The sequence below is a fragment of the Anomaloglossus baeobatrachus genome, chromosome 11, assembly GCF_048569485.1.
Source record: "Anomaloglossus baeobatrachus isolate aAnoBae1 chromosome 11, aAnoBae1.hap1, whole genome shotgun sequence".
NCBI lineage: Eukaryota > Metazoa > Chordata > Amphibia > Anura > Aromobatidae > Anomaloglossus > Anomaloglossus baeobatrachus.
The window spans coordinates 21,316,436-21,342,460 of NC_134363.1; the positions used below are offsets into that span (position 1 = coordinate 21,316,436).

At 42.3% G+C, this 26,025-nt stretch overlaps 1 protein-coding gene across 1 annotated transcript in view; it reads right to left on the bottom strand.

The window, feature by feature from the left end:
- Nucleotides 1-9,349: 9,349 nt before the first annotated feature.
- IGLON5 (IgLON family member 5) overlaps nucleotides 9,350-26,025 on the bottom strand; it is a 433,507-nt gene continuing 416,831 nt past the window's right edge. The window contains 2 exon segments of the mRNA XM_075328605.1: nucleotides 9,350-12,333; nucleotides 12,336-12,410. Of these exon segments, the coding sequence (XP_075184720.1) occupies nucleotides 12,305-12,333; nucleotides 12,336-12,410 (104 nt within the window). The 3' untranslated portion in view covers nucleotides 9,350-12,304.

The window sequence follows — 26,025 nt, forward strand, 5'->3', positions numbered from 1 at the left end:
CAGTGTTTCTGTCCTCTAGGTGGCAGTGTTATACTGCAGTGTTTTTGTCCTCTAGGTGGCAGTGTTATACTGCAGTGTTTTGTCCTCTAGGTGGCAGTGTTATACTGCAGTGTTTCTTGTCCTCTAGGTGGCAGTGTTATACTGCAGTGTTTCTTGTCCTCTAGGTGGCAGTGTTATACTGCAGTGTTTCTTGTCCTCTAGGTGGCAGTGTTATACTGCCGTGTTTTGTCCTCTAGGTAGCAGTGTTATACTGCAGTGTTTCTTGTCCTCTAGGTGGCAGTGTTATACTGCAGTGTTTCTTGTCGTCTAGGTGGCAGTGTTATACTGCAGTGTTTCTTGTCCTCTAGGTGGCAGTGTTACTTGGAGACTACAGATACAGCACTCAGGGGGGTCAATCTCTGGTCTATAGGTGGCAGTGTCACATATGGTAAAATCTCAGCACATTCTCCTTTTCAGAACCAGGAAATTTCTTATTTCAAATAGATTCCAAATGTTGAAAAATAAACAAGTAGCTTTTTTATTTTTCAATGTTTCCTTTGCAGCAGTTTTGACACATATTTCCAATGATTTTCCCCCTCTAGGTGGCGATATAACACCTGGATGTCAGAAGTTTTGCATTTTTGGAATATAATGATTTCACAGACACTTTTAAGCCATCAGAATCCAATGAAGTCCTTGCTTTAGTGTATTTTCTGCTCTTGCGAAACCCAATGCATAAAGGTGAAGTGCTTGGCTCCCCCTAGAGGCCATCTGGCAGTACTGTCCTGCAAAGATCTGTTTCTTGACTCATTTACAGGAATAAGTGATATTTTGGAGAATTTATAGAATTGATGACCCATGACAGTGCCATTCCTCTGTTACGCCTCCTGGAAATATATGAATAAATTAACAAATGTGATGTTACCTTTTCCCTGGTGAAAAGGTGATGAAGAGTTCTAGAAGGGTCCTACCTATAACTGGTCATTCATTTCCAGGAAGAGTTACAGAGGATCAGCACAGTGCAAAACAATCTGAAACTTTTTTTTCCTCATGTTTATTTTATGGGACAGTATTTACAAACACAGACATGTCAGGAGAGGTGACAGATCCATGATCCTCTGAAAGGCAAAGGCACTGCTTCGATGGAGAGGTTTCTGCACATGCGCGGCCCAGTTTACTCAATGGGGAGATTCGCGCATGCGCAGAAACCTTTTCATGTTCCTATAGATCGGTGCTGGTCCCTGAGACTTGACAGATCCATAACCCTCTAAAAGGCGTAGGTCCCGCGTCTATTGAAAGGTTTCTGCGCATGCGCGGCCTGCTCACTCAATGGGGAGATTCACACATTCGCAGAAACCTCTTCATGTTCCTAAAAATCAGTGCTGGACCCTGAGAGGTGACGGATCCATAACCCTCTAAAAAGCGTAGGTCCCGCGTCTATTGCGAGGTTTCTGCGCATGCGCAGCCATGTTCACTCGATGGGAAGAGTGGCACATGTGCAGAAACCTCTTCATGTTCCTAAAGATCGGTGCTGGTCCTTTAGAGGTGACAGATCTATGATGCTCTAAAAGGTGCAGGTCCCACTTCTACTTAGTGGTCTCTATGCATGCGTGGTCCTATTCACTCAATGGGGAAATTTGCGCATGCAGAAAAAACTTTCATGTTCCTAAAGATCAGTGCTGGTCCCTGAGAGGTGACAGATCATGATCCTCTAAATGGTGCAGGTCCCATTTCTATCAGAGATGTTTCTGCACATGCGCGGCCCTGTTCACTCAATGGGGAGATTTGAGCATGCGCTGTTATCTTTTCATGTTCATAAAGATCAGTGCTGGTCCCTGAGAGGTGGCAGATCCATAATTCTCTAAAAGGCACAGGTCCCGCTTCTATCGAGTGGTCTCTGCGCATGCGCAGCCTGCACACTCAATGACAAGATTCACCCATGCGCAAAAACCTCTTCATGTTCCTAAAGATCGGTGCTGGTCCCTGAGAGGTGAAAGATCCTTGACACTCTAGAGGTGTAGGTCCCGCTTCTATCAAGAGCTTTCTGAGCATGCGCGGCCCTGTTCACTCAATGGGGAGATTACCGCATGCGCAGGAACTACTTCATATTCCTAAAGATCAGTGCTGGTCCCTGAGAGATGTTTGATCCATAATCCTCTAAAAGGCACAGGTCCTGCTTCTATCGAGAAGTCTTTGCGCATGTGCAGCCCTGTTCACTCAATGGGGAGAGTCTCACATGCACAGAAGCTTCTTCATATTCCTAAAGATCGGTGCTGGTCTCTGAGAGGTGACAGATCCATAATCCTCTAAAAGACACAGGTCCCACTTCTACCGAGAGGTCTCTGCACATGCACATCCCTGTTCACTCAATGGGAAGTTGCACATGCGCAGAAACCTCTTCATGTTCCTTAAGATTGTTGCTGATCCCTGAGAGGTGACAGATCCATGATCCTCTAAAAGGCACAGGTCCTGCTTCTATGGAGAAGTCTCTGCGCATGTGCAGCCCTGTTCACTCAATGGGGAGAGTCTCGCATGCGCAGAAACATCTTCATATTCCTAAAGATCGGTGCTGGTCACAGAGGTGACAGATCAATGATCCTCTAAAAAGGTACAGGTCACACTTCTTTCGAGAGGTTTCTGAGCATGCATAGCCCACTCACTTATTGGGGAGATTCGCGCATGTGCAGAAACCTCTTTATGTTCCTAAAGATCGATGCTGGTCCCTGAGAGGTGACAGATCCATGATTCTCTATAAGGCACAGATCCTGCTTCTATTGAAAGGTCTCTGTGCATGCACAGCCCTGTTCACTCAATGGGAAGAGTTACAGATGCGCAGAAACCTCTTCATGTTTCTTAGGATCGGTGCTGATCCCTGAGAGGTGACAGATCCATGATCCTCTAAAAGGCACAGGTCCTGCTTCTATCGAAGAAGTTTCTGCGCATGAGCGGCCCGCTCACTTAACGTGGAAATTTGCGCATGCCCAGAAACCTCTTAATGTTCCTAAAGATCAGTGCTGGTCCCTGAGAGGTGACAGATTAATGATCCTCTAAAAGTCACAGGTCCTGCTTCTAGCGAGAAGTCTCTGCGCATGCGCGGCCCTGGTGACTGGGGGAAATTCGTGCTTGTGCAGAAACCTATTCATGTTCATAAAGATCGATGCTGGTTCCTGAGAGGTGACAGAGCCATGATCCTCTGAAAGGCACAGGCCCCACTTCTATCAAGAGCTTCTATCGAGAGGCCTCTGCGTATGCGCAGCCCTGTTCACTTAATGGGGAGATTTGCGCATGCGCAGAAAACGAAAACTAAATGTCCCTAAAGATCGGTGCTGGTTCTTTTAGATTTGCCATAAATGTCCAATTTTGGAGGACCCCCTTTAAGAGGACCACGGTGCAGACTTCTCTTCTCCGCGCCGGCGGATAGAACTAGTTGGAATTGTTTGATATCGGATCCCAATAAATGAGTAAATAATCCGGTTGTGCGCGAGTTGCTTTATTAGCGCTGATGACAGGCGGTAAATATGGAGGGTGGATGCTAACTGTTCATTTGGCTGCAATCTGTTAATTCGTAATAAATGGCGCCGGCGGGTGAGGTGGGGGAGGGGAGGGGGCGACGTGTGATCTGCGGCAGTTTAATAGGGAAATGAGGGAATGGGAGAGATAAATCAGCCCCATCTCCTCGCCCTTTAATAAGACGCAGCAGGCAGTCTATAAACCACATGAGCGCTCTGCTATTCCCCAGTCCCCGACACAGCGGACACTGTGTGCACAATGCGCAAAACCAAGAGATTAAATTGCTATTTAACCCGTTCAGGACTGCACTGACTGATTTGCCTTTTTATTGTTGCAGAGCTATTTACCATATATAATGCGTTACATGCAAGATTTGCAGAAAGAGAAACTCAGCTCTACTACATCTGTATAGACAATACATTCCGCTCTGCTACATCAGTATAGAAAATGCACTGAGCTCTGCTACATCTGTGCAGAAAATGCACTCAGCTCTGCTACATCTGTATGGAAAATGCACTAAGCTCTGCTTCTGCGACAGCTATGGAGAAAATGCACTCAGCTGTGCTACATCTAAATAGAAAATGTACTCAGCTCTGCTACATCTGTACGTAAAATACACTCAGCTCTACTACATCTCAATAGAAAATGTACTCCACTCTGCTACATCTGTATAGAAAATGCACTCAGCTCTGCTACATCTGTATACAAAATGCCTTTGGCTCTGCTACATCGGTGTATAAAATGCACTCGGCTCTGCTACATCTATGCAGAAAATGCACTCAGCTCTGCTACATCTGTGCAGAAAATGAACTCAGCTCTGCTACATTTGTATAGAAAATGCACTCAGCTCTGCTACATCTGGCCAGAAAATGCACTCCGCTCTGCTACATCTACATAGAGCATGCACTCCGCTCCATCTGTATAGAAAATGCACTCAGCTCTGCTACATCTGTATAAAAAATGTACTCAACTGTGCTACATCTGTATGGAAAATGCACTCGGCTCTGCTACATCTATGCAGAAAATGCACTCAGCTCTGCTACATCTGTATAGAAACCACCTGTAATTGTGTCTCTGGGTCAAGATGTAAGTCCTATGTAAAATCACTGATACCACATTATGATAATGCAAAAGGTGAACAACATGACCGCGTCAGCTCTGCTACATCTCATCTGACATCTCTATTTTTTTTGGGACAAGTGCAATTTTGTATGTAAAGTCAAATGTTAATGAAGTCAACATGAGTTGTGGAAACTTGCAAACCCGGCTCTGCTACATGGCTGCCTTCAATACATGCGTTTGTCAGTTTCGGATAAACAGGCCACAATGGCCCAGGACCGCCAGCCCAAAGCTGCGAGCCCCCAGAGGACCCAGCAGTCAATCCCCTGTGTGTTCCCATTTCTTACTGTTTGCAAGATCTCTGCTTGCTGTTAGTAAATAGAAATGTTTTTGATTATTCTTCTCACAGCTGAGGGTTTGTTCCAATTGCATCCAGTGTAGACGTCAGCAATACCCATCTGAACCCCAGGAGACAGTGTGGCATCAGTCTGGATGGGAATTTAGTGCCCCTTTGAGGTCCACCATATAAAGAGCTTGTAATTGGCGCCGCGCACCATTTATTTTAATCCGAATCCCCCAAGCGGTGATTGTGGTTTGTTGTGATGATCGATACTTTATAGCTGAAATGTGATACATTGTATCTGTCCCTTTAATGTCCGGAGCAGAGGTGAAAAACCAGACCATATGAACAGCAACAAAAAAAAAAATGTAAATGGCCCCTTTAAGAAGAGAAGGGCACGCACTTTCACTTATAGGCACATATAGGACACATTCCCAGGATGCATAGAAGATGCTGCGCCAAACAGTCCAATGACACATTCAGCTCTGCTACATTCATAGAGAGATGAGGCAGTATAGGGAAGCCTGGAGCTCTACCTTAATTCCAATAAATACAATTGTCTCGTCAGGAATGTGAAAATGAACACTTGGAATATAGGTTTATATGTCACCTGTGTGCAATATATGGGGACCTGGATAGGAGACCTACGAGGACAAGGATGGGGGACCTATAGTTATCAGGATGGGAGACCTATGGGGACCAGGATAGTAGACCTATGGGACCAGGATGGGAGACCTATGGGACCAGGATGGGAGACCTATGGGGACCCGGATGGGAGACCTATGGGAACCAGGATGGGAAACCTATGGGAACCAGGTTGGTAGACCTATGAGAACCAAGTTGGTAGACCTATGGTGACCAGGATGGGAGACCTATGGGGACCAGGTTGGGAGACCTATGGGGACCATGATGGGAGACCTATGGGGACCAGGATGGGAGACCTATGGGGACCAGGATGGGAGACCTATGGGGACCAGGATGGGAGACCTATGGGGACCAGGATGGGAGACCTATAGGAGCCAGGATGGGAGACCTATAGGAGCCAGGATGGGAGACCTATAGGAGCCAGGATGGGAGACCTATAGGAGCCAGGATGGGAGACCTATAGGGGCCAGGATGGGAGACTCATAGGGGCCAGGATGGGAGACTCATAGGGGCCAGGATGGGAGACCTGTAGGGGCCAGAATGTATGGGGAACAGGATGGTAAACCTCTGGGGACCAGAATGAGGGACATATGGTGACCAGGATGGTAGACCTATGGGGACCAGGATAGTAAACCTACGGGAACCAGGATTGGAGCCCTATAAGGACCAGGATTGGAAACCCATGGGGACCAGGATGGCAGACCCATGGGGACCAGGATGGCAGACCCATGGGGACCAGGATGGGAGGCCCATGGGGACCAGGATGGGAGGCCCATGGGGACCAGGATGGCAGGCCCATGGGGACCAGGATGGGAGACCCATGGGGACCAGGATGGGAGACCCATGGGGACCACGATGGGAGACCCATGGGGACCAGAATGGCACACCCATGGGGACCAGGATGGGAGAGCCATGGGGACCAGGATGGGAGAGCCATGAGGACCAGGATGGGAGAGCCATGGGGACCAGGATGGTGTTACTGTGCAGGGCAGCACTGTTGCTTTTTTTTCCATCTGGTGCTGTGAAAGCATGTGGAAAAAAAGTGCGGAATAGGTTTTAGAGATGATCAGCTATAGATGTGTGTATGTTATTTTCTGTTGAGACGAGTCGTGTCAGGAAGAAGTCTACGCTGGATGAAGAAAAAAATTGAAGATCAATCACTTCACCTAAAGATGACACTGGTAAGTCAGTGTATTACATGTATGTACACACACACACACACACACACACACACACACACACACACACACTATACAGTATATACAGAGTTCCTGTGTATAATGTTACTAGTGATCTCTATTACATGTACACATACACTATATACAGGGCTCCTGTGTATAATGTTACTGATGGTAATATTCGTGTTATTGGTATTGTGTTTATTATTCATTATCAGTATTGCAGTATTTGGTACTACTAGGTCACTTTATGGTTGTAATGTGTGGTCTAGTCATGGTATTGCAGTATTTCTCCCTTTGATGCGGTACTATATGACTATAACTACTACTAAGCGGTAGTAATATGTGGTCCGGTCATGATGTGGCAGTATTTCTCCCTTGTATATGGTACTATTTGGTCCCTATGTGGTTGTAATATATGGTCTGGTTATGGCAATATGTGTCCCTTGTAGGTGGAACTATTTGGTGGGAATATATGGTCTGGTCATGGAGTGTCGGTATATCGCACATATTTGGCTTGTGGCTGCTGATTCCAGAGATTAGGTGGAGCACACAGCTGAGGAGACAGATGAATAGGAGGACGTCCTTTCCCAGTTGAGCAGATTCCTTTAGTAATGATTTAGTGTCCTTAGCAATGAGACTGTACATGAAGGTTCAGGTGGGGTAAGAAGTGTAAAGTGTCTTTACTTTTACTTATCGTTCCTTGCATTTTGTGGTTGAGAAAAGTGTGAAAATAGGCCTGGCTAGCGAAATGGGTGTGTCATCAAATGGTGGTGGCTTTTAAATGGGTGTGGTTCATTAACAAAAACAGGGAACCTGTTAAAAAAAAAAAATTGAATCCCACCCTGTCCTCTACTGATAACGAGAGGACTCTGCTGACCTTGCCCTCTGATTAGATGACCCTACTATCCTCTTCTGATAATGAGATGACTCTGCATACCTTGCCACTTGATTAGATGACTCTACTGACTGTCCTATATTGATGAAGAGATGACTCTACTGATCCTGTCCTCTACTGGTAATGAGAGTACTCCCCTGACCCTGTCCTATGATTATTAGAAGATGCTTCTAATCCTACCCTCTATTGATAATGAGAGGACTTTGGTGACCCTGTCCTCTTTCCTATATTAATATTACATTGGATGATTACATGACTATTAACCCTGTCCTCTACTGATAACGAGATGACTCTACTCATTGCACCCCCTAATGATTAGATGACTCTACTGATCCTGTCCTGTATTGATAATGAAATAACTGATAACCCTGCCCTCTGATGATTAGATGACAACAAGATGACTCTACTGGTCCTGTCATTGGATGATTAGATGACTCTTCTAACCCTATCTTCTATTGATAATGAGATGACTCTGCTGACCGTGACCTCTACTGATAACGAGATGACTCTGCTGATTTCAACCTCTAATGATTAGACGAGTCTACTGACTCTGTCCTCTACTGATAATAAGATGCCTGCTGACCCTGCCCTCTGAGGATTAGATAACTCTACTGGCAAAAAGATGACTCTACTGGTCCTGTCATTGGATGATTAGATGACTCTACTGACAAGATGACTTTACTGGTCCGATCACTGGATGATTAGATGACTCTACTGACAAGATGACTCTACTGGTCGGTCACTGGATGATTAGATGGCTCTACTAACAAGATGACTCTACTGGTCCTGTCATTGGATGATTAGATGACTACTGTCAACAAGATGTCTCTACTGGTCCTGTGATTGGATGATTAGATGACTCTACTGACAAGATGACTTTACTGGTCCGATCACTGGATGATTAGATGACTCTACTGACAAGATGACTCTACTGGTCGGTCACTGGATGATTAGATGACTCTACTAACAAGATGACTCTACTGGTCCTGTCATTGGATGATTAGATGACTACTGTCAACAAGATGACTCTACTGGTCCTGTGATTGGATGATTAGATGACTCTACTGACAAGATGACTCTACTGGTCTGTCACTGGATGATTAGATGACTCTACTGACAACAAGATGACTCTACTGGTCCTGGTCATTGGATGATTAGATGACTCTTTTAACCTTATCCTCTATTGATAACAAGATGACTCTACTGATCTTATCCTATGATGATAAAATAACTCTACTGATTCGGTACTCTAATGATAATGAGATGACTCTTTGGATTTGCTCCAGTCTACACAACAAAGCTGAAATTCAATCTGCATAAATCGAGAAATGTCAATTTACGTTGTGTTTGTTTAGTGGCCACCGGGAAAACAGAACACTCGAGCTACTTACTCCTGATGACTGGATGTCCTTGATATTGCCAAGGAGATGAGGGAAGAAATATTCTCACTGTATCCATGGATAGGTTTCTTGAAGCTGGTCATGCATTACTTAGCGACATGAGGAGTATTGGAAGGTGCCGATTCTTCTTGTGCCGAGACCTTAGAGCAATGCTCCTTGGAGACAATATTCCCAATAGTGAAAACCTGTGTATCCTCTGCCACCACTAGGGGTCACTAGACAGTTTTATTTCGCTCTAGAGACCCATATGATGGTATTTTCGAACCACAAAAGGTTCCTCAGGAATTTCTCACAGACATAAGATAAAAGACGAGTCGCCAAAGAAAACCTCACCCAGATGTAGAGTTTTCTCTCTGTTATATTATAACACTTTATACATTTGTTGCCAATATTCACAAGTATTTTTTTTTATCATTTTTGCAAAAAAGAAAAACCAAAAACATCCCAGATAAACAAAAAAAAATAAAAAAATAAAAGAAAAATCTGCCTAGAATTTCCGATGATGAGCCATTAGATGCCCCAACATAAATGCCAAAAACACCCCCTTCCCCGGCACGCAGGAACAAAGAATATGAAATCCCAGAATGCATTGCTTGGACGCACATCTTGGAAGCTCTTGTTGGGGCCGTTGTGTTTTTTTTTTTTTCTTTTTTTTGCTCATCGGCCTCCCGTTATGGATAGGTGAATGGGACAAACAGACGCCAGGACAAAGACACGCTTGGGGCAGGCCCACGTTTTTGTTAATGGGGGATGATGAGAGGGTGGGGGACCTCCCCTATTGGCTGCTTATTTCTACGGGGCGTTTTTTTTGGAAGGGGAACCACAAAAAAATAAAAAATTGGACAACAGAAGCTTGATCATTTTGCTAACCCAAGCCCCTTCAATCTCCACACAGTGCAACTTACAAACATTAACAGGCCGCAAGGATTGAGTCCATTCCAATGTCAGCATAACGCAATGGGGAGGACGGGCGGGCCCGGGGGGGCTTGCAATCAGTGATAGGACCATGCAGACAGACAGCTAACAGTCAGACAATACTCAAGGCCCTTTGATCCCCTTCTTTGTTTTTTTTCCGTCTACAAAAGGGGCGTAGGGTCTGTATAATACCCACAAGAATGTCACAGACACTGGTGATGAATGACAGGCATATGAAACTAGAAGGGACTGTGCATTGTCCCCCGTACGTATCGTAGATTTCCATATTTTTTAGGTTCTAGTTGCATACTCTCCCCTGCCGTGACTAATATGGTGGATACAACATCCAATTGAGGGGTAGTGGATACAACATCCAATCGAGGGGTGGTGGTTCTCTGAAGAATCCAAACCAATATGGTGGATACAACATCCAATCGAGGGGTGGTGGTTCTCTGAAGAATCCAAACCCAACTTTTGTCCATGCTTTTTGGAGGACAGGAGATAAGGGTACAAAAGAAATACGCAAGATCCACAAAGTCTTACTTGTGTCCAGCTTGACGTGTTTTGAAGGCCTTACCCAGTAGTGGGACATCTATTCTGTTCATGTTCTAGATGAGTTCGATGTCCACCTTGGAGGAAATATTGGTGTTGGTTTGACAAAAAATCCCCAAGAACTCATGATCCACCGAGTCTCAGTTGTACGAGAGTCCAGGATGGTCTTCAGTTGAGAAGATCTTACCCAGTAGTGGAACATCTATTCATGTTCTAGATGTGTTTGACGACCACATCGAAGGAAATATTAGCATTGGTTTGACAAAAAAAAAACAACCTCATGATCCAGAATTTCAGTTGTGTCCAGCTTGTTGTAGGAGAGTAGAGGAGAGTCTTTTGTGGAGAAAATCTTACCCAGCTGTAGGACATCTGCTCTTGCTCTAGATGAGTTAAATGACCACCTTGGAGGAAACATTGGCATTGGTTTGACAAAGAAGACCCTCATGATCCACTGAGTTTCAGTTGTGTCCAGTGAATTGTACGAGAGCCCAGAATGGTCTTCAGTGGAGAAGATCTTACTCAGTAGTAGAACTTCTGTTCTTGTTCTAGATGAGTTTGATGTCCCCCTCGGAGGAAACATTGGCATTAGTTTGACAAAAAGAAAACCTCATGATCCACCAAGACTCAGTTTTGTCCAGTGAATTGTACGAGGTTCAGATTGGTCTTCAGTTGAGAAGATCTTACCTAGTAGTAGGACATCTACTCAGTTCATGTTATAGATTAGTTTGATATCCACCTTGAAGGAATTATTAGCCTTTTTTTGACATTAAAAACTCATGATCTACTAAGTCTCTGTTTTATGAGGGTCCAGGAAATTATTATTTTCATGTTCTAGATGGATTTGATGTCCACCTTGGTGGCCTAAATACTCAACTGGAAGGATGGATGTTGGTTTATCCACCAAGTCTTGGCTTTGTCCAGCTTGAAGATCAAGGAGGGTCTTCAACCGAGAAGATCTTTCCCAGTAGGACACTTATTCTGTTCATGTTCTAGATGAAATTGATGTCCACCTCGGTGGCCTAAATAATACTTAGCTGGAAGGATGGATGTTGGTTTATCCACCAAGTCTTGTTGCTTTATAAAGGTCAAGGAGAGTCTTCAACAGAGGAAAACTTACCCAGTAGTTGGACATCTATTCTGTTCGAATTCCAGATGGAGCAGATGTCCACTTTGGTGGCCAAAATAATACTCCATTGGTTTGGTGAGGGGGGGTTCTTGTGCACAATAACAGTGAGGGAAACACAAGGTCAGGCAGGGGAGCTGACTCCTAACATTTAGGGTGGCTGGAGAAGATCCATTCATGACGAGGAATGAGGTACATTGGGCAACTACACTTAGGACTTCTGCCCTCCCAGAGCTGAAGATGGTTGCAGTCTCTTCTTCAGTGCTGCAAGGGGTACGATTTGCAAATTAACGTCTTCTAAAACACTAATGAGGTTCTTCTTGCTCGGCAATCACTGTCTTCTCGCTTCGCCTCCCGTAAAAATGATCCTTCCAATTAATATTTTTTCCCTTAATTTTTATCCGTTTCCTATGTCGGTGCCATTCCAAGGTCTTTTTTTTTTATTATTTTTTTTAAATTATTATTTTTTAAGTCACTGATAAAATCCACTTCTTACAGAAAGTCAATGATGCGTTGTTTCCAAAAATGCATAATTGGATCCCTCACAGTGTTGGATTCCATCTAGAAAAAAAAATATTTAACTTTGTGTTTTTTAACTGTTTTTTTTTTGTATTTCGTCGTGATGTAATTTTTTTTTTTTAAAGATTCTTTCACTGCCTGTCTTGAGAATTATTTCCATAAATTCTTTTGTTTGTTTGTTTGTTTCTAATTTAGATTGTACGTAAGAGGGAGACTAACGTGAAAGACACGATGGCGAGGAGGACAGGCGATACCGTGTAGGTCACGCTGTGGTTGGGGGCAGAACCGGGTTCTGAAAGACAAAAAAAAAAAAAAAAGGAGAAATATATGAGGATGTAGAGGAAAAAGAAATACACATTCAATACATCGGAGATAAGACTGCACCAGATTACAGAATGGAAGAAGTTGAATTCTAGTTCACTGAAGACGTCATTTTGCCCGAAGGCTCGAATGGCCTTGAAAGCTTAGAGAAATCAAAAGGAGTCCAATTTGTATGATGTTTACAATAGAGTTTGAGTCGCTGCAGCCTTGAAATGTTTCTGTTTAGATTTGGTATTTTCTTCTCTCGCGGATAAAGGTTGTTCGGGCTGCAAAACAAGACTTTTCCTCTCCACTTGTTTATTAAAAGGGTTGTCTACTCTTAAAGGGAATGGTCACCTTTCAGAATTTTGAACCAATTCATTTTTTTTGTACATTTTCATAGGGGTTGAAGAATTTATTTCCTGCTTCAAAGGTTCCAAAAAAAACCCTTGCATGTATATAAAGTTTTTTAGGATTCCAACAGTCACCACTAGATGGAGCACTGGAGCCAATTGCATACTGTAAGCTCCTCTGCTCCTCCTAGTGGTGACCGTTGATAATGAGAAAGTTATCTTCTAGGTCTAGCTAAGTTCTGACCACTAGAAGGATCATTGGAGCCAATTGTATACTGTAAGGTCCTATGCTCCTCCTAGTGGTGACCTTAGGAAATGAGAAAGTTATCTTCTATGTGTAGCTAAGTTCTGACCACTAGAAGGAGCATTGGAGCCAATTGCATACTGTAAGCTCTTATGCTTCTCCTAGTGGTGACCATAAGAAGGGAGAGGGTTATCTGCTAGCTCTAGCTAAGTTCTAACCATTATAGAGACATATTAAAAGGGGATGGGGAATTTCCTGCTACAAATGCTCCCCTAAAATTATTTAGGATTCCCACTGCCACCACTAGATGGAGCACTGGAGACAATTGCATACTGTAAGCTCTTATGCTTCTTCTAGTGGTGACCATAAGAAGGGAGAGGGTTATCTGCTAGCTCTAGCTAAGTTCTGACCATTATAGAGATGTATTAAAAGGGGCTGGGGAATTTCCTGCTACAAATGCTCCCCTAAAGTTATTTAGGATTCCCACTGCCACCACTAGATGGAGCATTGAAGCCAATTGCATACTGTAAGCTTCTATGCTCCTCTTAGTGGTGACCATAGGGAATGAGAGGGTTATTGTCTAGCTCTAGCTATTGTAGACATGTATTAAAATACGTTGGGGAATTAATGTCCTGCTACAAAAGTTCCCAAAAAACCTTGCATGGATAAAGTTATTTAGGATTCCGTCAGCTACCACTAGATGGAGCTTTGGAGTCAATTGCATACTGTCAGCTCCTATGTTCCTTCTAGTGGTGACCATAGGAAGTGAGAGGGTTATCTTCTAGCTCTAGCCATGTTCTGACCACTAGATGGAGCATCGGAGCCAATTGCATACTGTAAGATCCTATGCTTCTCCTAGTGGTAACCATAGGAAGTAAGGGGGTTATCTGCTAGCTCTAGCTATGTTCTGACCACTAGATGGAGCATTGGAGCCAATTGCATACTGTAAGCACCTATGCTCCTCCTAGTGGTGACCATAGAAAGTGAGAGGGTTATCTGATAGCTCTAAGTTCTGACCACTAAACAGAGCAGGCACATTCTGACCATTATATAGATGTTAAAGGGATTGTCCAGGACTATAAAATAGGCTATAGGGTAGGTCACCACTGTCTGACTGGTGGGGGTGCATCACCCGGCACCCCGACCGATCAGCTTTTCTCTCTTTTGATTCAATAGGGGACGAATGTGCAGTACCTCGCTGCAGCTGGTCGGCAGGGGTGTCGTGTCGTACCCCCACCAATCAGACATTGGTGACCTATCCTATTCAATGTTAAAATCCTGGACAACCCCTTTAAGAAATTGATAATTGAAGAGTATTTGATTCATTTAGACATTACCTTTAAAGGAAATAAAGATACATCACTGTAACTTTCATAAATGTTCCAATACTGCAGCCACCACTAGGGGGAGCTGTAGAGCTAATGTCAGTGTTTTATTATTGAGGTCAATGTATAAATGCAGAAAGTTCCTCTGCTCCCCCTAGTGGTGACCACATATACTTCAATATTTTTGCAGTCGATTGGATGCGATGTATGGGGAAAATGTCCACCTTCTTCATATAATTTGGAGGGTTTGATTTCTTGATACAAAGTTTCAAAAAGTCTCTACATAGACCAAAATTATTTTTGACCCCTGCAGCCACCACTAGATGGAGCATAGGAGCCAATATGGTTTTATTATTGAGGTCAATGTAGAAGTGAATTAGGCTCCTGTGCGCCTCCTAGTGGTGGCCACATGGTTATCTTCTACCTCTAGGTGACCTCTGACCATTATAAAGATTAATCAATTAATTTAATATATGTGTTTGGGTGTGTTTATGTCTAATTTATGTTGCAAAATAAGTAAAAATCTATAAAAAAAAAAATATTAATTACAGAATATTTGACTCATTTAGACATTGCTTTTAAGGGAATAAAAAAAGACTAATAACTTTTTTCCATTATAATAAAACTTAATCCCTTTAAATTGAGAAGTTCTAAAATGTTTCATTACTGAACACTTTTAGGGTTTGTTTTTTTCTGATACAGAGCTCCAAATCCTCTGCATAGACATTAACATTTTTTCTTCTCACAGCCACCACTAGAGGGAGCACAGGAGCTGATTGCATACATACATTCAGCAAGCTCCTGTGCTCCCTCTAGTGGTGGCCGCAAGAAGACAGAAGGTTATATTATGATTCTATTTCTTTACAGGGGATTGGGAACTTTAGGAAATTAGTGACCACAGAATGCAAAATATTGGACCCCTTTAGGCATTGCCTTTAATATGACATCATCACACTCCTCAATATTGAGTTCCAAATATTCACCGTACGCAAAATCTTTCCATTAATTGCAGTAAAATGTGACACATTACTTGTGCCAAAATTATAGTTTTATGCCAAATTTCCAGTCCTTTGGCCCACATCCAGCAATTTTTAATTTTTTGTAGTCTATGTGAAGGCGGTTACCAGATGTTCCAAGACTTATTTTGGGACTTTAAATAAAATAAATAAAAAATAAAATAAATTAAATAAAATAAATAAAAAAATAAAATAAATTAAATAAAATAAAAAAGCACACTCCAGTAAGCGGTGGTGCAAAAACTAAAGTAGCAGATTTGATCCTCCACCAATTTTGCAAAGTTTTCCCACCGACAAAGAATGGAGAGGTCTGTAATTTTCCAAAATCAACCCCCCCAAAAAAAAACCCAAACATCCCTACAATCACATTGTATGATTATTAAATACTTATTTTGGATTTTATTGAATGGAATAAGTATTTGATACAAAGAAAAACATAACTTAATATTTGGTAGAAACCTTTGTTTGCAGTTACAGAGGTCAGACTTTCCGGTAGTTCTTGACCAAATCTTTCAGGTCACACCTCAATACAGATCTTCTCCAGATCTTTCAGGTCACTCCTCCATAAAGATTTTCTCCAGATCTTTCAGGTTACTCCTCCATACAGATCTTCTCCAGATCTTTCAGGTCTCTCCTCCGTACAGATCTTCTCCAGATCTTTCAGGTCTCTCCTCCGTACAGATCTTCTCCAGATCTTTCAGGTCACTCCTCCATACAGATCTTCTCCAGATCTTTCAGCTCACTCCTCCATACAGATCTTCTCCAGATCTTTCAGCTCACTCCTCCATACAGATCTTCTCCAGATCTTTCAGCTCACTCCTCCATACAGATCTTCTCCAGATCTTTCAGCTCACTCCTCCATACAGATCTTCTCCAGATCTTTCAGGTCACTCCTCCATATAGAACTTCTCCAGATCTTTCTGGTCACTCCTCCATACAGATCTTCTCCAGATATTTCCTGTCATTCCTCCATACAGATCTTCTCCAGATCTTTCAGGTCACTCCTCCATACAGATCTTCTCCAGATCTTTCAGGTCACTCCTCCATACAGATCTTCTCCAGATCTTCCAGGTCACTCCTCCATACAGATCTTTTCCAGATCTTTCAGCTCACTCCTCCATACAGATCTTCTCCAGATCTTTCAGGTCATTCCTCCATACAGATCTTCTCCAGATCTTTCAGGTCATTCCTCCATACAGATCTTTCAAGTCACTCCTCCATACAGATCATCTCCAGATCTTTCAGCTCACTCCTCCATACAGATCTTCTCCAGATCTTTCAGCTCACTCCTCCATACAGATCTTCTCCAGATCTTCCAGGTCACTCCTCCATACAGATCTTCTCCAGATCTTTCAGGTCATTCCTCCATACAGATCTTCTCCAGATCTTTCAGGTCACTCCTCCATACAGATCTTCTCCAGATCTTTCAGGTCACTCCTCCATACAGATCTTTTCCAGATCTTCCAGGTTTCGGGGCTGTCACTGGACCACATTGAGTTTCAGCTCCTCCAGTGATTTTCTCTTGGGTTCAGATCTGGAGACTGGCTAGGCCACCCCAGGACCTTGAGATGCTTCTGACAAAGCCACTGCTTAGTTGCCCTGGCTGTGTGTTTCGGGTTATTGTTATGGTGGATGCCACAGCTACGACCCATCTTCAATGCTCTTACTGAGGAAAGGAGGTTGTGGGCCAAATCCTCGCGAAAAATGACCCCATCCATTTGCCTTTCAAAATGGTGCAGTCGTCCTGTCCCCTTTGCAGAAAAGCCCACCCAAAGTATGATGTTTCCACCCACAAGCTTCACGATTTGGACAGAGTTCTTGGGGTTGTACTCATCCTTCTTCCTCCAACATTGGTGAGTGGAGGTGATACCATAAAGTTCTATTTTGGTCTCATCTGACCACATGACTTTCTCCCATGCCTCCTCTGGATCATTCAGATGGTCATTGGTGAACTTCAAACTGGCGTTAGCAGGAGGACCTTGCGTACCCTGCAGGATTGTAATCCAAGACGACATAGTGTGCTACTAACGGTAATCATTGAGACTGTAGTCAGGTCATTGACCAGGTCCTCCCGTGTAGTTCTGGCATGATTCCTGACCTTTCTCAGAATCATCTTTGCCCCACGAGGCGGGATCGTACATGGAACTCCAGACCAAGTAAGATTGAAAGTCATCTGGTCTTTTTTCTATTTTCTAATAATTTTGCCAACAGTTGTTGCCTTCTCACTAAGCTTCTTGCCAATTGTTCTGTAGCCCTTCCCAGCCTTGTGCAGCTCTACAATTTTGCCCCTGGTGTCCTTAGAAAACTCGTAGGTCTTGGACATGGTGGTGAGTTTGGAGTGTGATCCAAGACCAAAGAGATGTCTACGACCACCAGGGACAAAATTGTAGACCTGTACAAGGCTGGGATTGGCTACAAGACAATAGGCAAGCAGCTTGGTGAAAAGACAACAACTGTTGACCTATGAGGTCAAACAGGTGCAATTAATACAGGTAAAATGAGTGCAGAGTAGGAGGAAAAATAACTTGTCTGTGAGAGCAGAATTCCTGACGAGTGCGGTTTTCCCCATCTGCGGATACTTTATACTGCGGATCTTTCTGTGATTCCGTTACGCTTATATTTTCTTGGAGATTCCGTCTTATGAGTGATGAGATATAACGTCCTGATGGGAATCTCAATATCCGCAGATTTCCGTCTCGTCTCGGTGATTAGGACGACATATCACTTTCTCATATTTGATCACTGACGGCGCGAGGAACAGAAAGTCTGAAAATCAAAAATGTAAAAAATGAAAAAAAAAATTGATAAAGTGACTCCCATCGCAACTCATTACTCCGGCATCAGTATATAAATATGCTCTGAGGGGGATGAATCCGCCGGATTGCTGCGGGAAATGAGCTGTGACCAAGTTGTACATTATTTTTTTGGGATCTTAAAGGGGTGGTGGAAAATAAAAAAATAAATTGTGAAATAGCGCCACCCTTGTTTGCAGGCCAAGCTTGGTATTGCAGCTCAGTATTATGCACCTCTATGAGTCTGGAGAGGTTTATGGAATATAAAGCATTATTATTGTAGCATTGTACGACCCTTTTTAGGGTGATCTCCCCTCATTTTACCATTGATCGGGTCATTATATCAGCACTATATGGCTGTAATATGTGGACGTTCGACACAGTGACATCTAGGAGCTATTATGTAGGATTTCATGTGTGCGCTGTATTGCACTATTATTTTGTTTCCTTGTGATCAGATTCTTTGAGGTTTCTTCTATTCTTTTACACTTGTATTATTGATTGTTGATACAGTCCTTTTGTTATTTGATCACTATATGGCGGTATTATTTAAGCCGTATTTTGTACTATTGATTGGCAGTGTAGACCTTTTTTATTTAGGCACTGTATGGCGGTATTACTTGGACCTTGTTTTGGATTACTAATGAATGTCAGGGTAAGGCACTGTATAGCAGCATTATGTAAGCACTGTACTGTACCATTTATTGGAAAAATTGTTGTTTGTTATTGGTTGCACTGTATGGCGGTATTACTTGAACCTTTTGGGACTATTTATGATCACCAATATAGACCTTTGTTATTTGAGAACTATATGGCGGTATCCCTTGGACCCTGCTTTTTACCATTCTTAAGCCACATAGTCCTTTGTTATTTAGGCATGATCTGGCGGTATTATTTGATTTCTTTTGTGCTGTTGGTTTAAGTGACATTTCCATCTTATTTGGGAATTGTCTAGTAATAAGTTTGAGTGCTCTTTTATACCATTGATTGGCAATATAGTCTTATTACTTGAGCACTGTATGACAGTATTATGCAAGCTATATTTTATACCACTGATTGGAAATGCAACTTTTGTTATTGGTTCCACTGTTTGACAGTATAAGTTAGACCCGCTTTTGTACTATTGATGATTCGCAATATATCCACTGTATGGCAGTATCACTTTTATTCTCCTATATTATTGATTATGGCCAATTTAGTGTTTTGGTATTTGGACACTGTATGGCAGTATTACTTGAATACTCATTATTGATTACAAGCATTTTAGCGTTTTGTTATTTGGACACTGTATGGCAGTATTATTTGGTGCCCGTATGGTGTCATATGGGTTACTTTTATGAATTTATACTGCATTTCCATATTATTCGTGCACCGTATAGTGGTATTTTTTAATCTTCTTCTCTACTATTGACTATATACTATAGTGTTATTATTTAGACACTATCACTATTATTCGAGCCTTCTTTTGTACAATAACCTGAAAATGTTTTCCTTTGTTATCGGTTGCTCTGTATTACTTGGACCCTTTTTTGTACTATTGACTGGCAGTGAAGAAAATGGTTATCTGGGCACTGTGTGGCGGTATTATTAGAGCAGTAATGTCAATTCAGCACTGTGTGGCTGTATTACTCGGGTAGCGCATGGTAATGTTAATTCAGAACTGTGTGGCAGTATTATTTGGGTAGTGCCTGGTAATGTTAATTCAGCAGTGTTGTGGCATTATTCAGGCAGTGCATGGTTATGGTAATTCAGCACTGTTTGGCGGTATTATTCGGGCAGTGCATAGGAATGATAATTCAGCACTGTGTGGCGGTATTATTTGGATAGTGTATGGTACTGTTAATTCAGCCCTGTGTGGCGGTATTATTCGGGCAGTGCATGGTTATGGCAATTCAGCAGTGTGTGGCGCTATTATTCGGGTAGCGAATGGTACTGTTAATTCAGCACTGTGTGGTGCTATTATTCGGGTAGTGAATGGTTCTGTTAATTCAGCACTGTGTGGTGGTATTATTCAATCCATGCATGGTAATGTTAATTATTATTATTATTATTGTTTATTTATAGAGCAACATTGATTCCATGGTGCTGTACATGAGGGGGTTACATACAGAATACATATACACGTTACAATAGACAGACTATCACAGAGGGAAGAGGGCCCTGCCCTTGCGGGCTTACATTCTAAAGGATTTTGGGGAGGAGACAGTAGGTGGGGTGTAGGTTGGGCGGCAGCTCCGCACGGTGGTGGGGCGGCAGCTCCGCACGGTGGTGGGGCGGCAGCTCCGCACGGTGGTGGGGCGGCAGCTCCGCACGGTGGTGGGGCGGCAGCTCCGCACGGTGGTGGGGCGGCAGCTCTGTGTGGCAGTATTATTCAAGCCGTGCATGGTAAGGTTAATTTAGCACTGTGTGGCTGTATTATTTGGGCAGTGCAAGGTAGTGTTAATCCAGCACTGTGTGGCGGTATTATACAAGCATGTGCATGGTATTGTTAATTCAGCACTGTATGGCGGTATTATTTGGCAAGTGCATGGTACTGTTAATTCAGCACTGTGTGGTGGTATTATTTGGGCAGTGCATGGTACTGTTAATTCAGCACTGTGTGGTGGTATTAATATATTATTATTATTAATTCACCTCCTTATAGATTTACATATTTGAACTTCTTTGGCTGTTTTCGGTAACATTTCTGAGTCACTTTATGGCATCACTTGTGCACTGTATGCGGTATTAAGTGGCTGCTGTATGAACTTTTCCATTAGCAAATATGAGGGAAGCCCTATAAATGAGTTACAATGGGAACCTCAATTTTTTTTTCCATTTGCAATTAAGTTCTGCTGCATCATATACATGACTTCTCCAAGAAACACATCATCTATATATCGCTCTCTGAGTTGACGCTTTTCGCTTTCCTTTAGAAACTTTGTGACAAAGCCTGGAATTCTCGGAGAAGATAGAGATGAATTATGAATGACTCCCGGCACACTTATAGCAGCAATCTATATGCCGGTCTTTGTGCCGCCTCGGCACCACGCTGTGACTTGCCTACTTTGTAGATATTTTAGTATTTTATTTTTTTTACATTTGATTATTTTTTATATTCCAGCACATAAAAGAAGATTCTACAGTCAACGCTTCCCGATAATCAACCAAAGCCAACCATTCCCTCCATTCACCACCCAACCTCTGGTGCCCTTAGAGGGGATGTCCCTGCAGTAACATTGGTGGCATCTTCTATTGACTATTGAAAGAACGGCAATATCAAAACGACGGGCAGCTTTGTTTTCGGTTGGCTCAGTTCGGCTTTTTTTTTTTTAATTTTTCACATGGTCGACCAATAATTATAATGAGCCAAAAATGGAGTCAATGTTTTCGGATCAGATTTAGGAGTCCAGCAAAGTTGAGTAGCAAGTCCTACGGGTGACACCACGCTCGTAGGGGTTTAGGAAAGTTCCACCCAGAAGATCGACTCAAGGACTTTTGTATTTTGGGGACTTGCTCTTTAACCATGAGTAAATGCCGGTAATGAGCCTCTTTGCTGCATTCGGTAGGAGGAATTTGGCCTGTAAAAGAAAAAGCCGCAGAGCGTCGTGTCGAACCTCTCTTGATACGGAGGCAGGGATCCACGTTGTAGGTGTTTGGCAATAGTCCCGGTGCATTCGCGAGTGCCAAGACACCGCTAAATGATGGAAATGATGGAGGTCTCGGGGGAGGAACCCTATGAAATTGTTATTATTTGGAAAACAATAGTAATCTGCGCTAGAACACCCTGTAATGAAAACTGCGGCGGAATTTCACAGTCAGAACAGATGCTGCTCTTAGAATTTCAGTTCCAGGGAACGACGCCCATCCGATCCCCACGGCCCTGAACTGTGGTCTTCAACATCTAATCCAGCAAATTCTAGGAAATATGAAGAAATTTAGATTTTAAAGGTCCAAGGACTCCAAAGCAGAAGGAAGGGTCTACACAACATTGACCTTGGAGGATGGTAGGACATCCTTACACATTGTCTGCAGACTCCTCCAGGCATGGAACCTGCCGAACGTCCATGAAATAGTGGATCAGATAGAAGAAGGGCCATGAAATAGTGGGTCAGATAGAAGAGGGTTAATTTAATTGGAAAAATCCCAATTTTAGTGATTATATATGGCCACATACAACAAGCAAAACAGACTGTTTCGATGACGAAGCGCCGACAACGCTAACGCAACACTGGTCAGTAGAATGAAATCTGAAGAACATCAAATCCAGAATCCCAGTGCTTAGAATTTCAGTTCCAGGGAACAACACCGATCCGATCCCCATGGCACTAAACTGTGGTCTTCAACATCTAATCCAGTAAATTCTAGGAAATATGAAGAAATGTAGGTTTTAAAGGTCCAAGGACTACAATGCAGAAGGAAGTGTCTACGCAACATTGACCTTGGAGGATGGTAGGACATCCTTACACATCGTCTGCAGACTCCTCCAGGCATGGAACCTGCTGAACGTTCATGAAATAGTGGATCGGATACAAGAAGGTCCATGATATAGTGATCAAATAGAAAAAGTCCATGAAATAGTAGATCAGATAGAAGAGGTTTCATGAAATAGTGGATCAGATAGAAGGTCCATGAAATAGTGGATCAGATAGAAGAAGGTCAATGAAATAGTGGATCAGATAGAAGAAGGTCCACGAAATAATGGATCAGATAGAAGAAGGTCCATGAAATAGTGGATCAGATAGAAGGTCCATGAAATAGTGGATCAGATAGAAGAAGGTTCATGAAATAGTGGATCAGATAAAAAAAGGTCCATGGATCGGAGAGAAGAATGTTCACGAAATAGTCAATCAGATAGAAGAGTGTTAATTTAATTGGAAAAACCCCAATTTTAGTGATTATATATGGCCACATAGAACAAGCAAAACAGACTGTTCCAATGTCGAGGCTCCATAAAAGCCAATGCACCTAAACATTGGTCAGTAGGAGGAAATCTGAAGAACATCAAATCCGGACAGTATCAAACCCAGGATCCTAGTGCTAAGAATTTCAGTTCCAGGGAACAACACCGATCCGATCCCCGTGCCCCTGATCTGTGACCTTCAACATCTAATCCAGCAAATTTCCAGGAAATATGAAGAAATTTAGGGTTTAAAGGTCGAAGGACTCCAAAGCTGAAGAAAGTGTCTACGCAACATTGACTTTGGAAGATGGTGGGACATCCATAAAGATCGAATGCAAACTCCTTGAGGCATGGAACCTACAGTTGGTCCATGAAATAGTGAATCAGATAGAAGAAGGTGTCTATGCAACATTGACCGTGCAGCATGGTGGGACATCCTTACAGATCGTCTGCAGACTCCTCCCGGAATGGATCAGATAGAAGAAGGTCCATGAAATAGTGGATAAGAAAAAAGAGGGTTCATTTAATTGGAAAAATTCTAATTTTAGTGATTATATATGGCCACATACAACAAACAGAACAGAATGTTCCGATGCCAAGACTACAACAAGGCCAACGCAACATTGGTCAGTAGAAGGAAATCTGAAGAACATCAAACCCCAGAAGGAATTAAACCCAGGATCCCAGTGCTACAAGCAAACTCATGACCAGTTATTATTTCCACCACTTCCTTTTTTTTTCATTTATGGAAATTTTTTCTTCCTCTAATTTACACCTAGATTTTTTTCTTTTCATCCACAGATTGCATGTTTTTATTCATCATAATGTGTTGAGGTTACATTGGTTTTCAGAGGGTGAGATACGTTTGCGAAGAACATTTTTTACATCTTTTTGGCATGGAAACAGAACAAGAAGGAAAATTGAGTGGTGTGAACGTTCCCGTTGTGCGTTTCCTTCCTTCCTTTTCTTTATTCCCCTATTCACATATAGTCTCTCCTTTGTGTATGAGATTTTGTTCTCCCTGGTCTGTGTCCTTTCTTTGGGTTTTTTTTTATTGTGTATTCCGGCCTGCCCCGAGGGTAAAGGAATAAGTTCAGGCCTCAGACAGTAGTTAGGGTCATGCTGGGGGCTCGGTCCTGGCTACCATCAAGCCTACCTCCGACATAAGGGACAGCATAGGGTCTCGAGTCTGAGGGCCAGTCCCTGTTCTGTCATTACATACCTTGTGACACTATCTTCTCTACATTGAGTGATGGACCATGGAAGGTCACCAACACTTTCCACCGTGTTTTCTTAAGAAAAAAAAACAAGTATGGTTTTTGGAATTTGGTTAGAAATTCGAAACCAGGGGCCAAATGTAGACCAAGATGAGGATTTACCAGATGGAAAAATGTTTTTTTTCTTGGTCGTGAGCCAGCCCCGTTCAGTCATTACACACCCCGTGAACCCATCTTCTCTACATTGACTGATGGACCATGAATGGTAAACCAACATGTTCTACCATATTTCTTAAGAAAAAGAAACAAGTATGGTTTTAGAAATTTGGTTTGAAATTCTGAACCATGGGCCAAATATAGACCAAGACGAGGATTTACCAGATGGCAAAATAATTTTTTTTTTCTTGGTCGTGAGCCAGCCCCTGTTCTGTCATTACATACCCCGTGACACTATCTTCTCTACATTGAGTGATGGACCACAGAAGGTCACCAACACTTTCCACCGTATTTCTTAAGAAAAAGAAACAAGTATGGTTTTTCGAATTTGGTAGGAAAGTCGAAACCAGGGGCCAAATATAGACCAAGACGTGGACTTACCAAATGGCAAAATGGTTTTGTCTTGGTCGTGTTTTGCTTTATTTACAAACAAAAAACTTTTTGGAACAGGTTTAACAAATGACCATTCGGGGAAATAAAAGCCAATATTCTGAAATTAGGCAAAAGAATTCAGAAAGCCAATTCGGCAAATGATCCTTTACGATTACGATGGATTAAACCAAAGTAATTTCTCTTGGTGTTGCGTGTTTTCCTTTATTTACAAACCAAAAAAAATAGAAACTTTTTCGGAACAAGTTTAACAAATGATCATTCGGGGAAATAAAAGCCAATATTCCGAAGTTAGGCAAAGGATCCAGAAAGCCAATTCGGCAAATGATTCTATATGATTACGATGGATTGAACCAAAGTAATTTCTCTTGGTGTTGAATGTTTTTAAGAAATGACTATTCGAGAAATATAAGCCAATATTCCGAAATTAGGCAAAGGATTCCGAAAGCCAAGTCGGCAAATGATCCTTTACGATTACGGTGGATTAAACCAAACTAATTTCTCTTGGTGTTGAGTGCTTTGCTTTATTTACAAACAAAAAAAAAAATAGAAACTTTTTGGAACAAGTTTAAGAAATAACTATTCGGTGGAAAAAAAAAGCCAATATTCCGAAGTTAGGCAAAGGATTCTGAAAGCAAATTCGGCAAATGATTCTATATGATTATGATGGATTGAACCAAAGTAATTTCTCTTGGTGTTGAGTGTTATGGTTTATTTACAAACTAAAAAAAAAACAACAACTTTTTGGAACAAGTTTAACAAATGACCATTCGGGGAAATAAAAGCCAATATTCCGAAATTAGGCAAAGGATTCAGAAAGCCAATTCGGCAAATGATCATATAAGATTACGATGGATTAAACCAAAGAAATTTCTCTTGGTGTTGAGTGTCTTTTGGAACAAGTTTAACAAAATAACCATTCGGGAAATAAAAGCCAACATTTCGAAATTAGGCATAAGGATCAAGGAAGCAAATTCGGCAAATGATCCTTTACAATTACGATGGATTAAACCAAAGTAATTTCTCGTGGTGTTGAGTGTTTTGCTTTATTTAGAAACAAAAAAAGATAGAAACTTTTTGGAACAAGTTTAAGAAATGACAATTCGGCGGAAAAAAAGCAAATATTCCGAAATTAGGCAAAAGGATCAAGAAAGCCAATTCGGCAAATGATC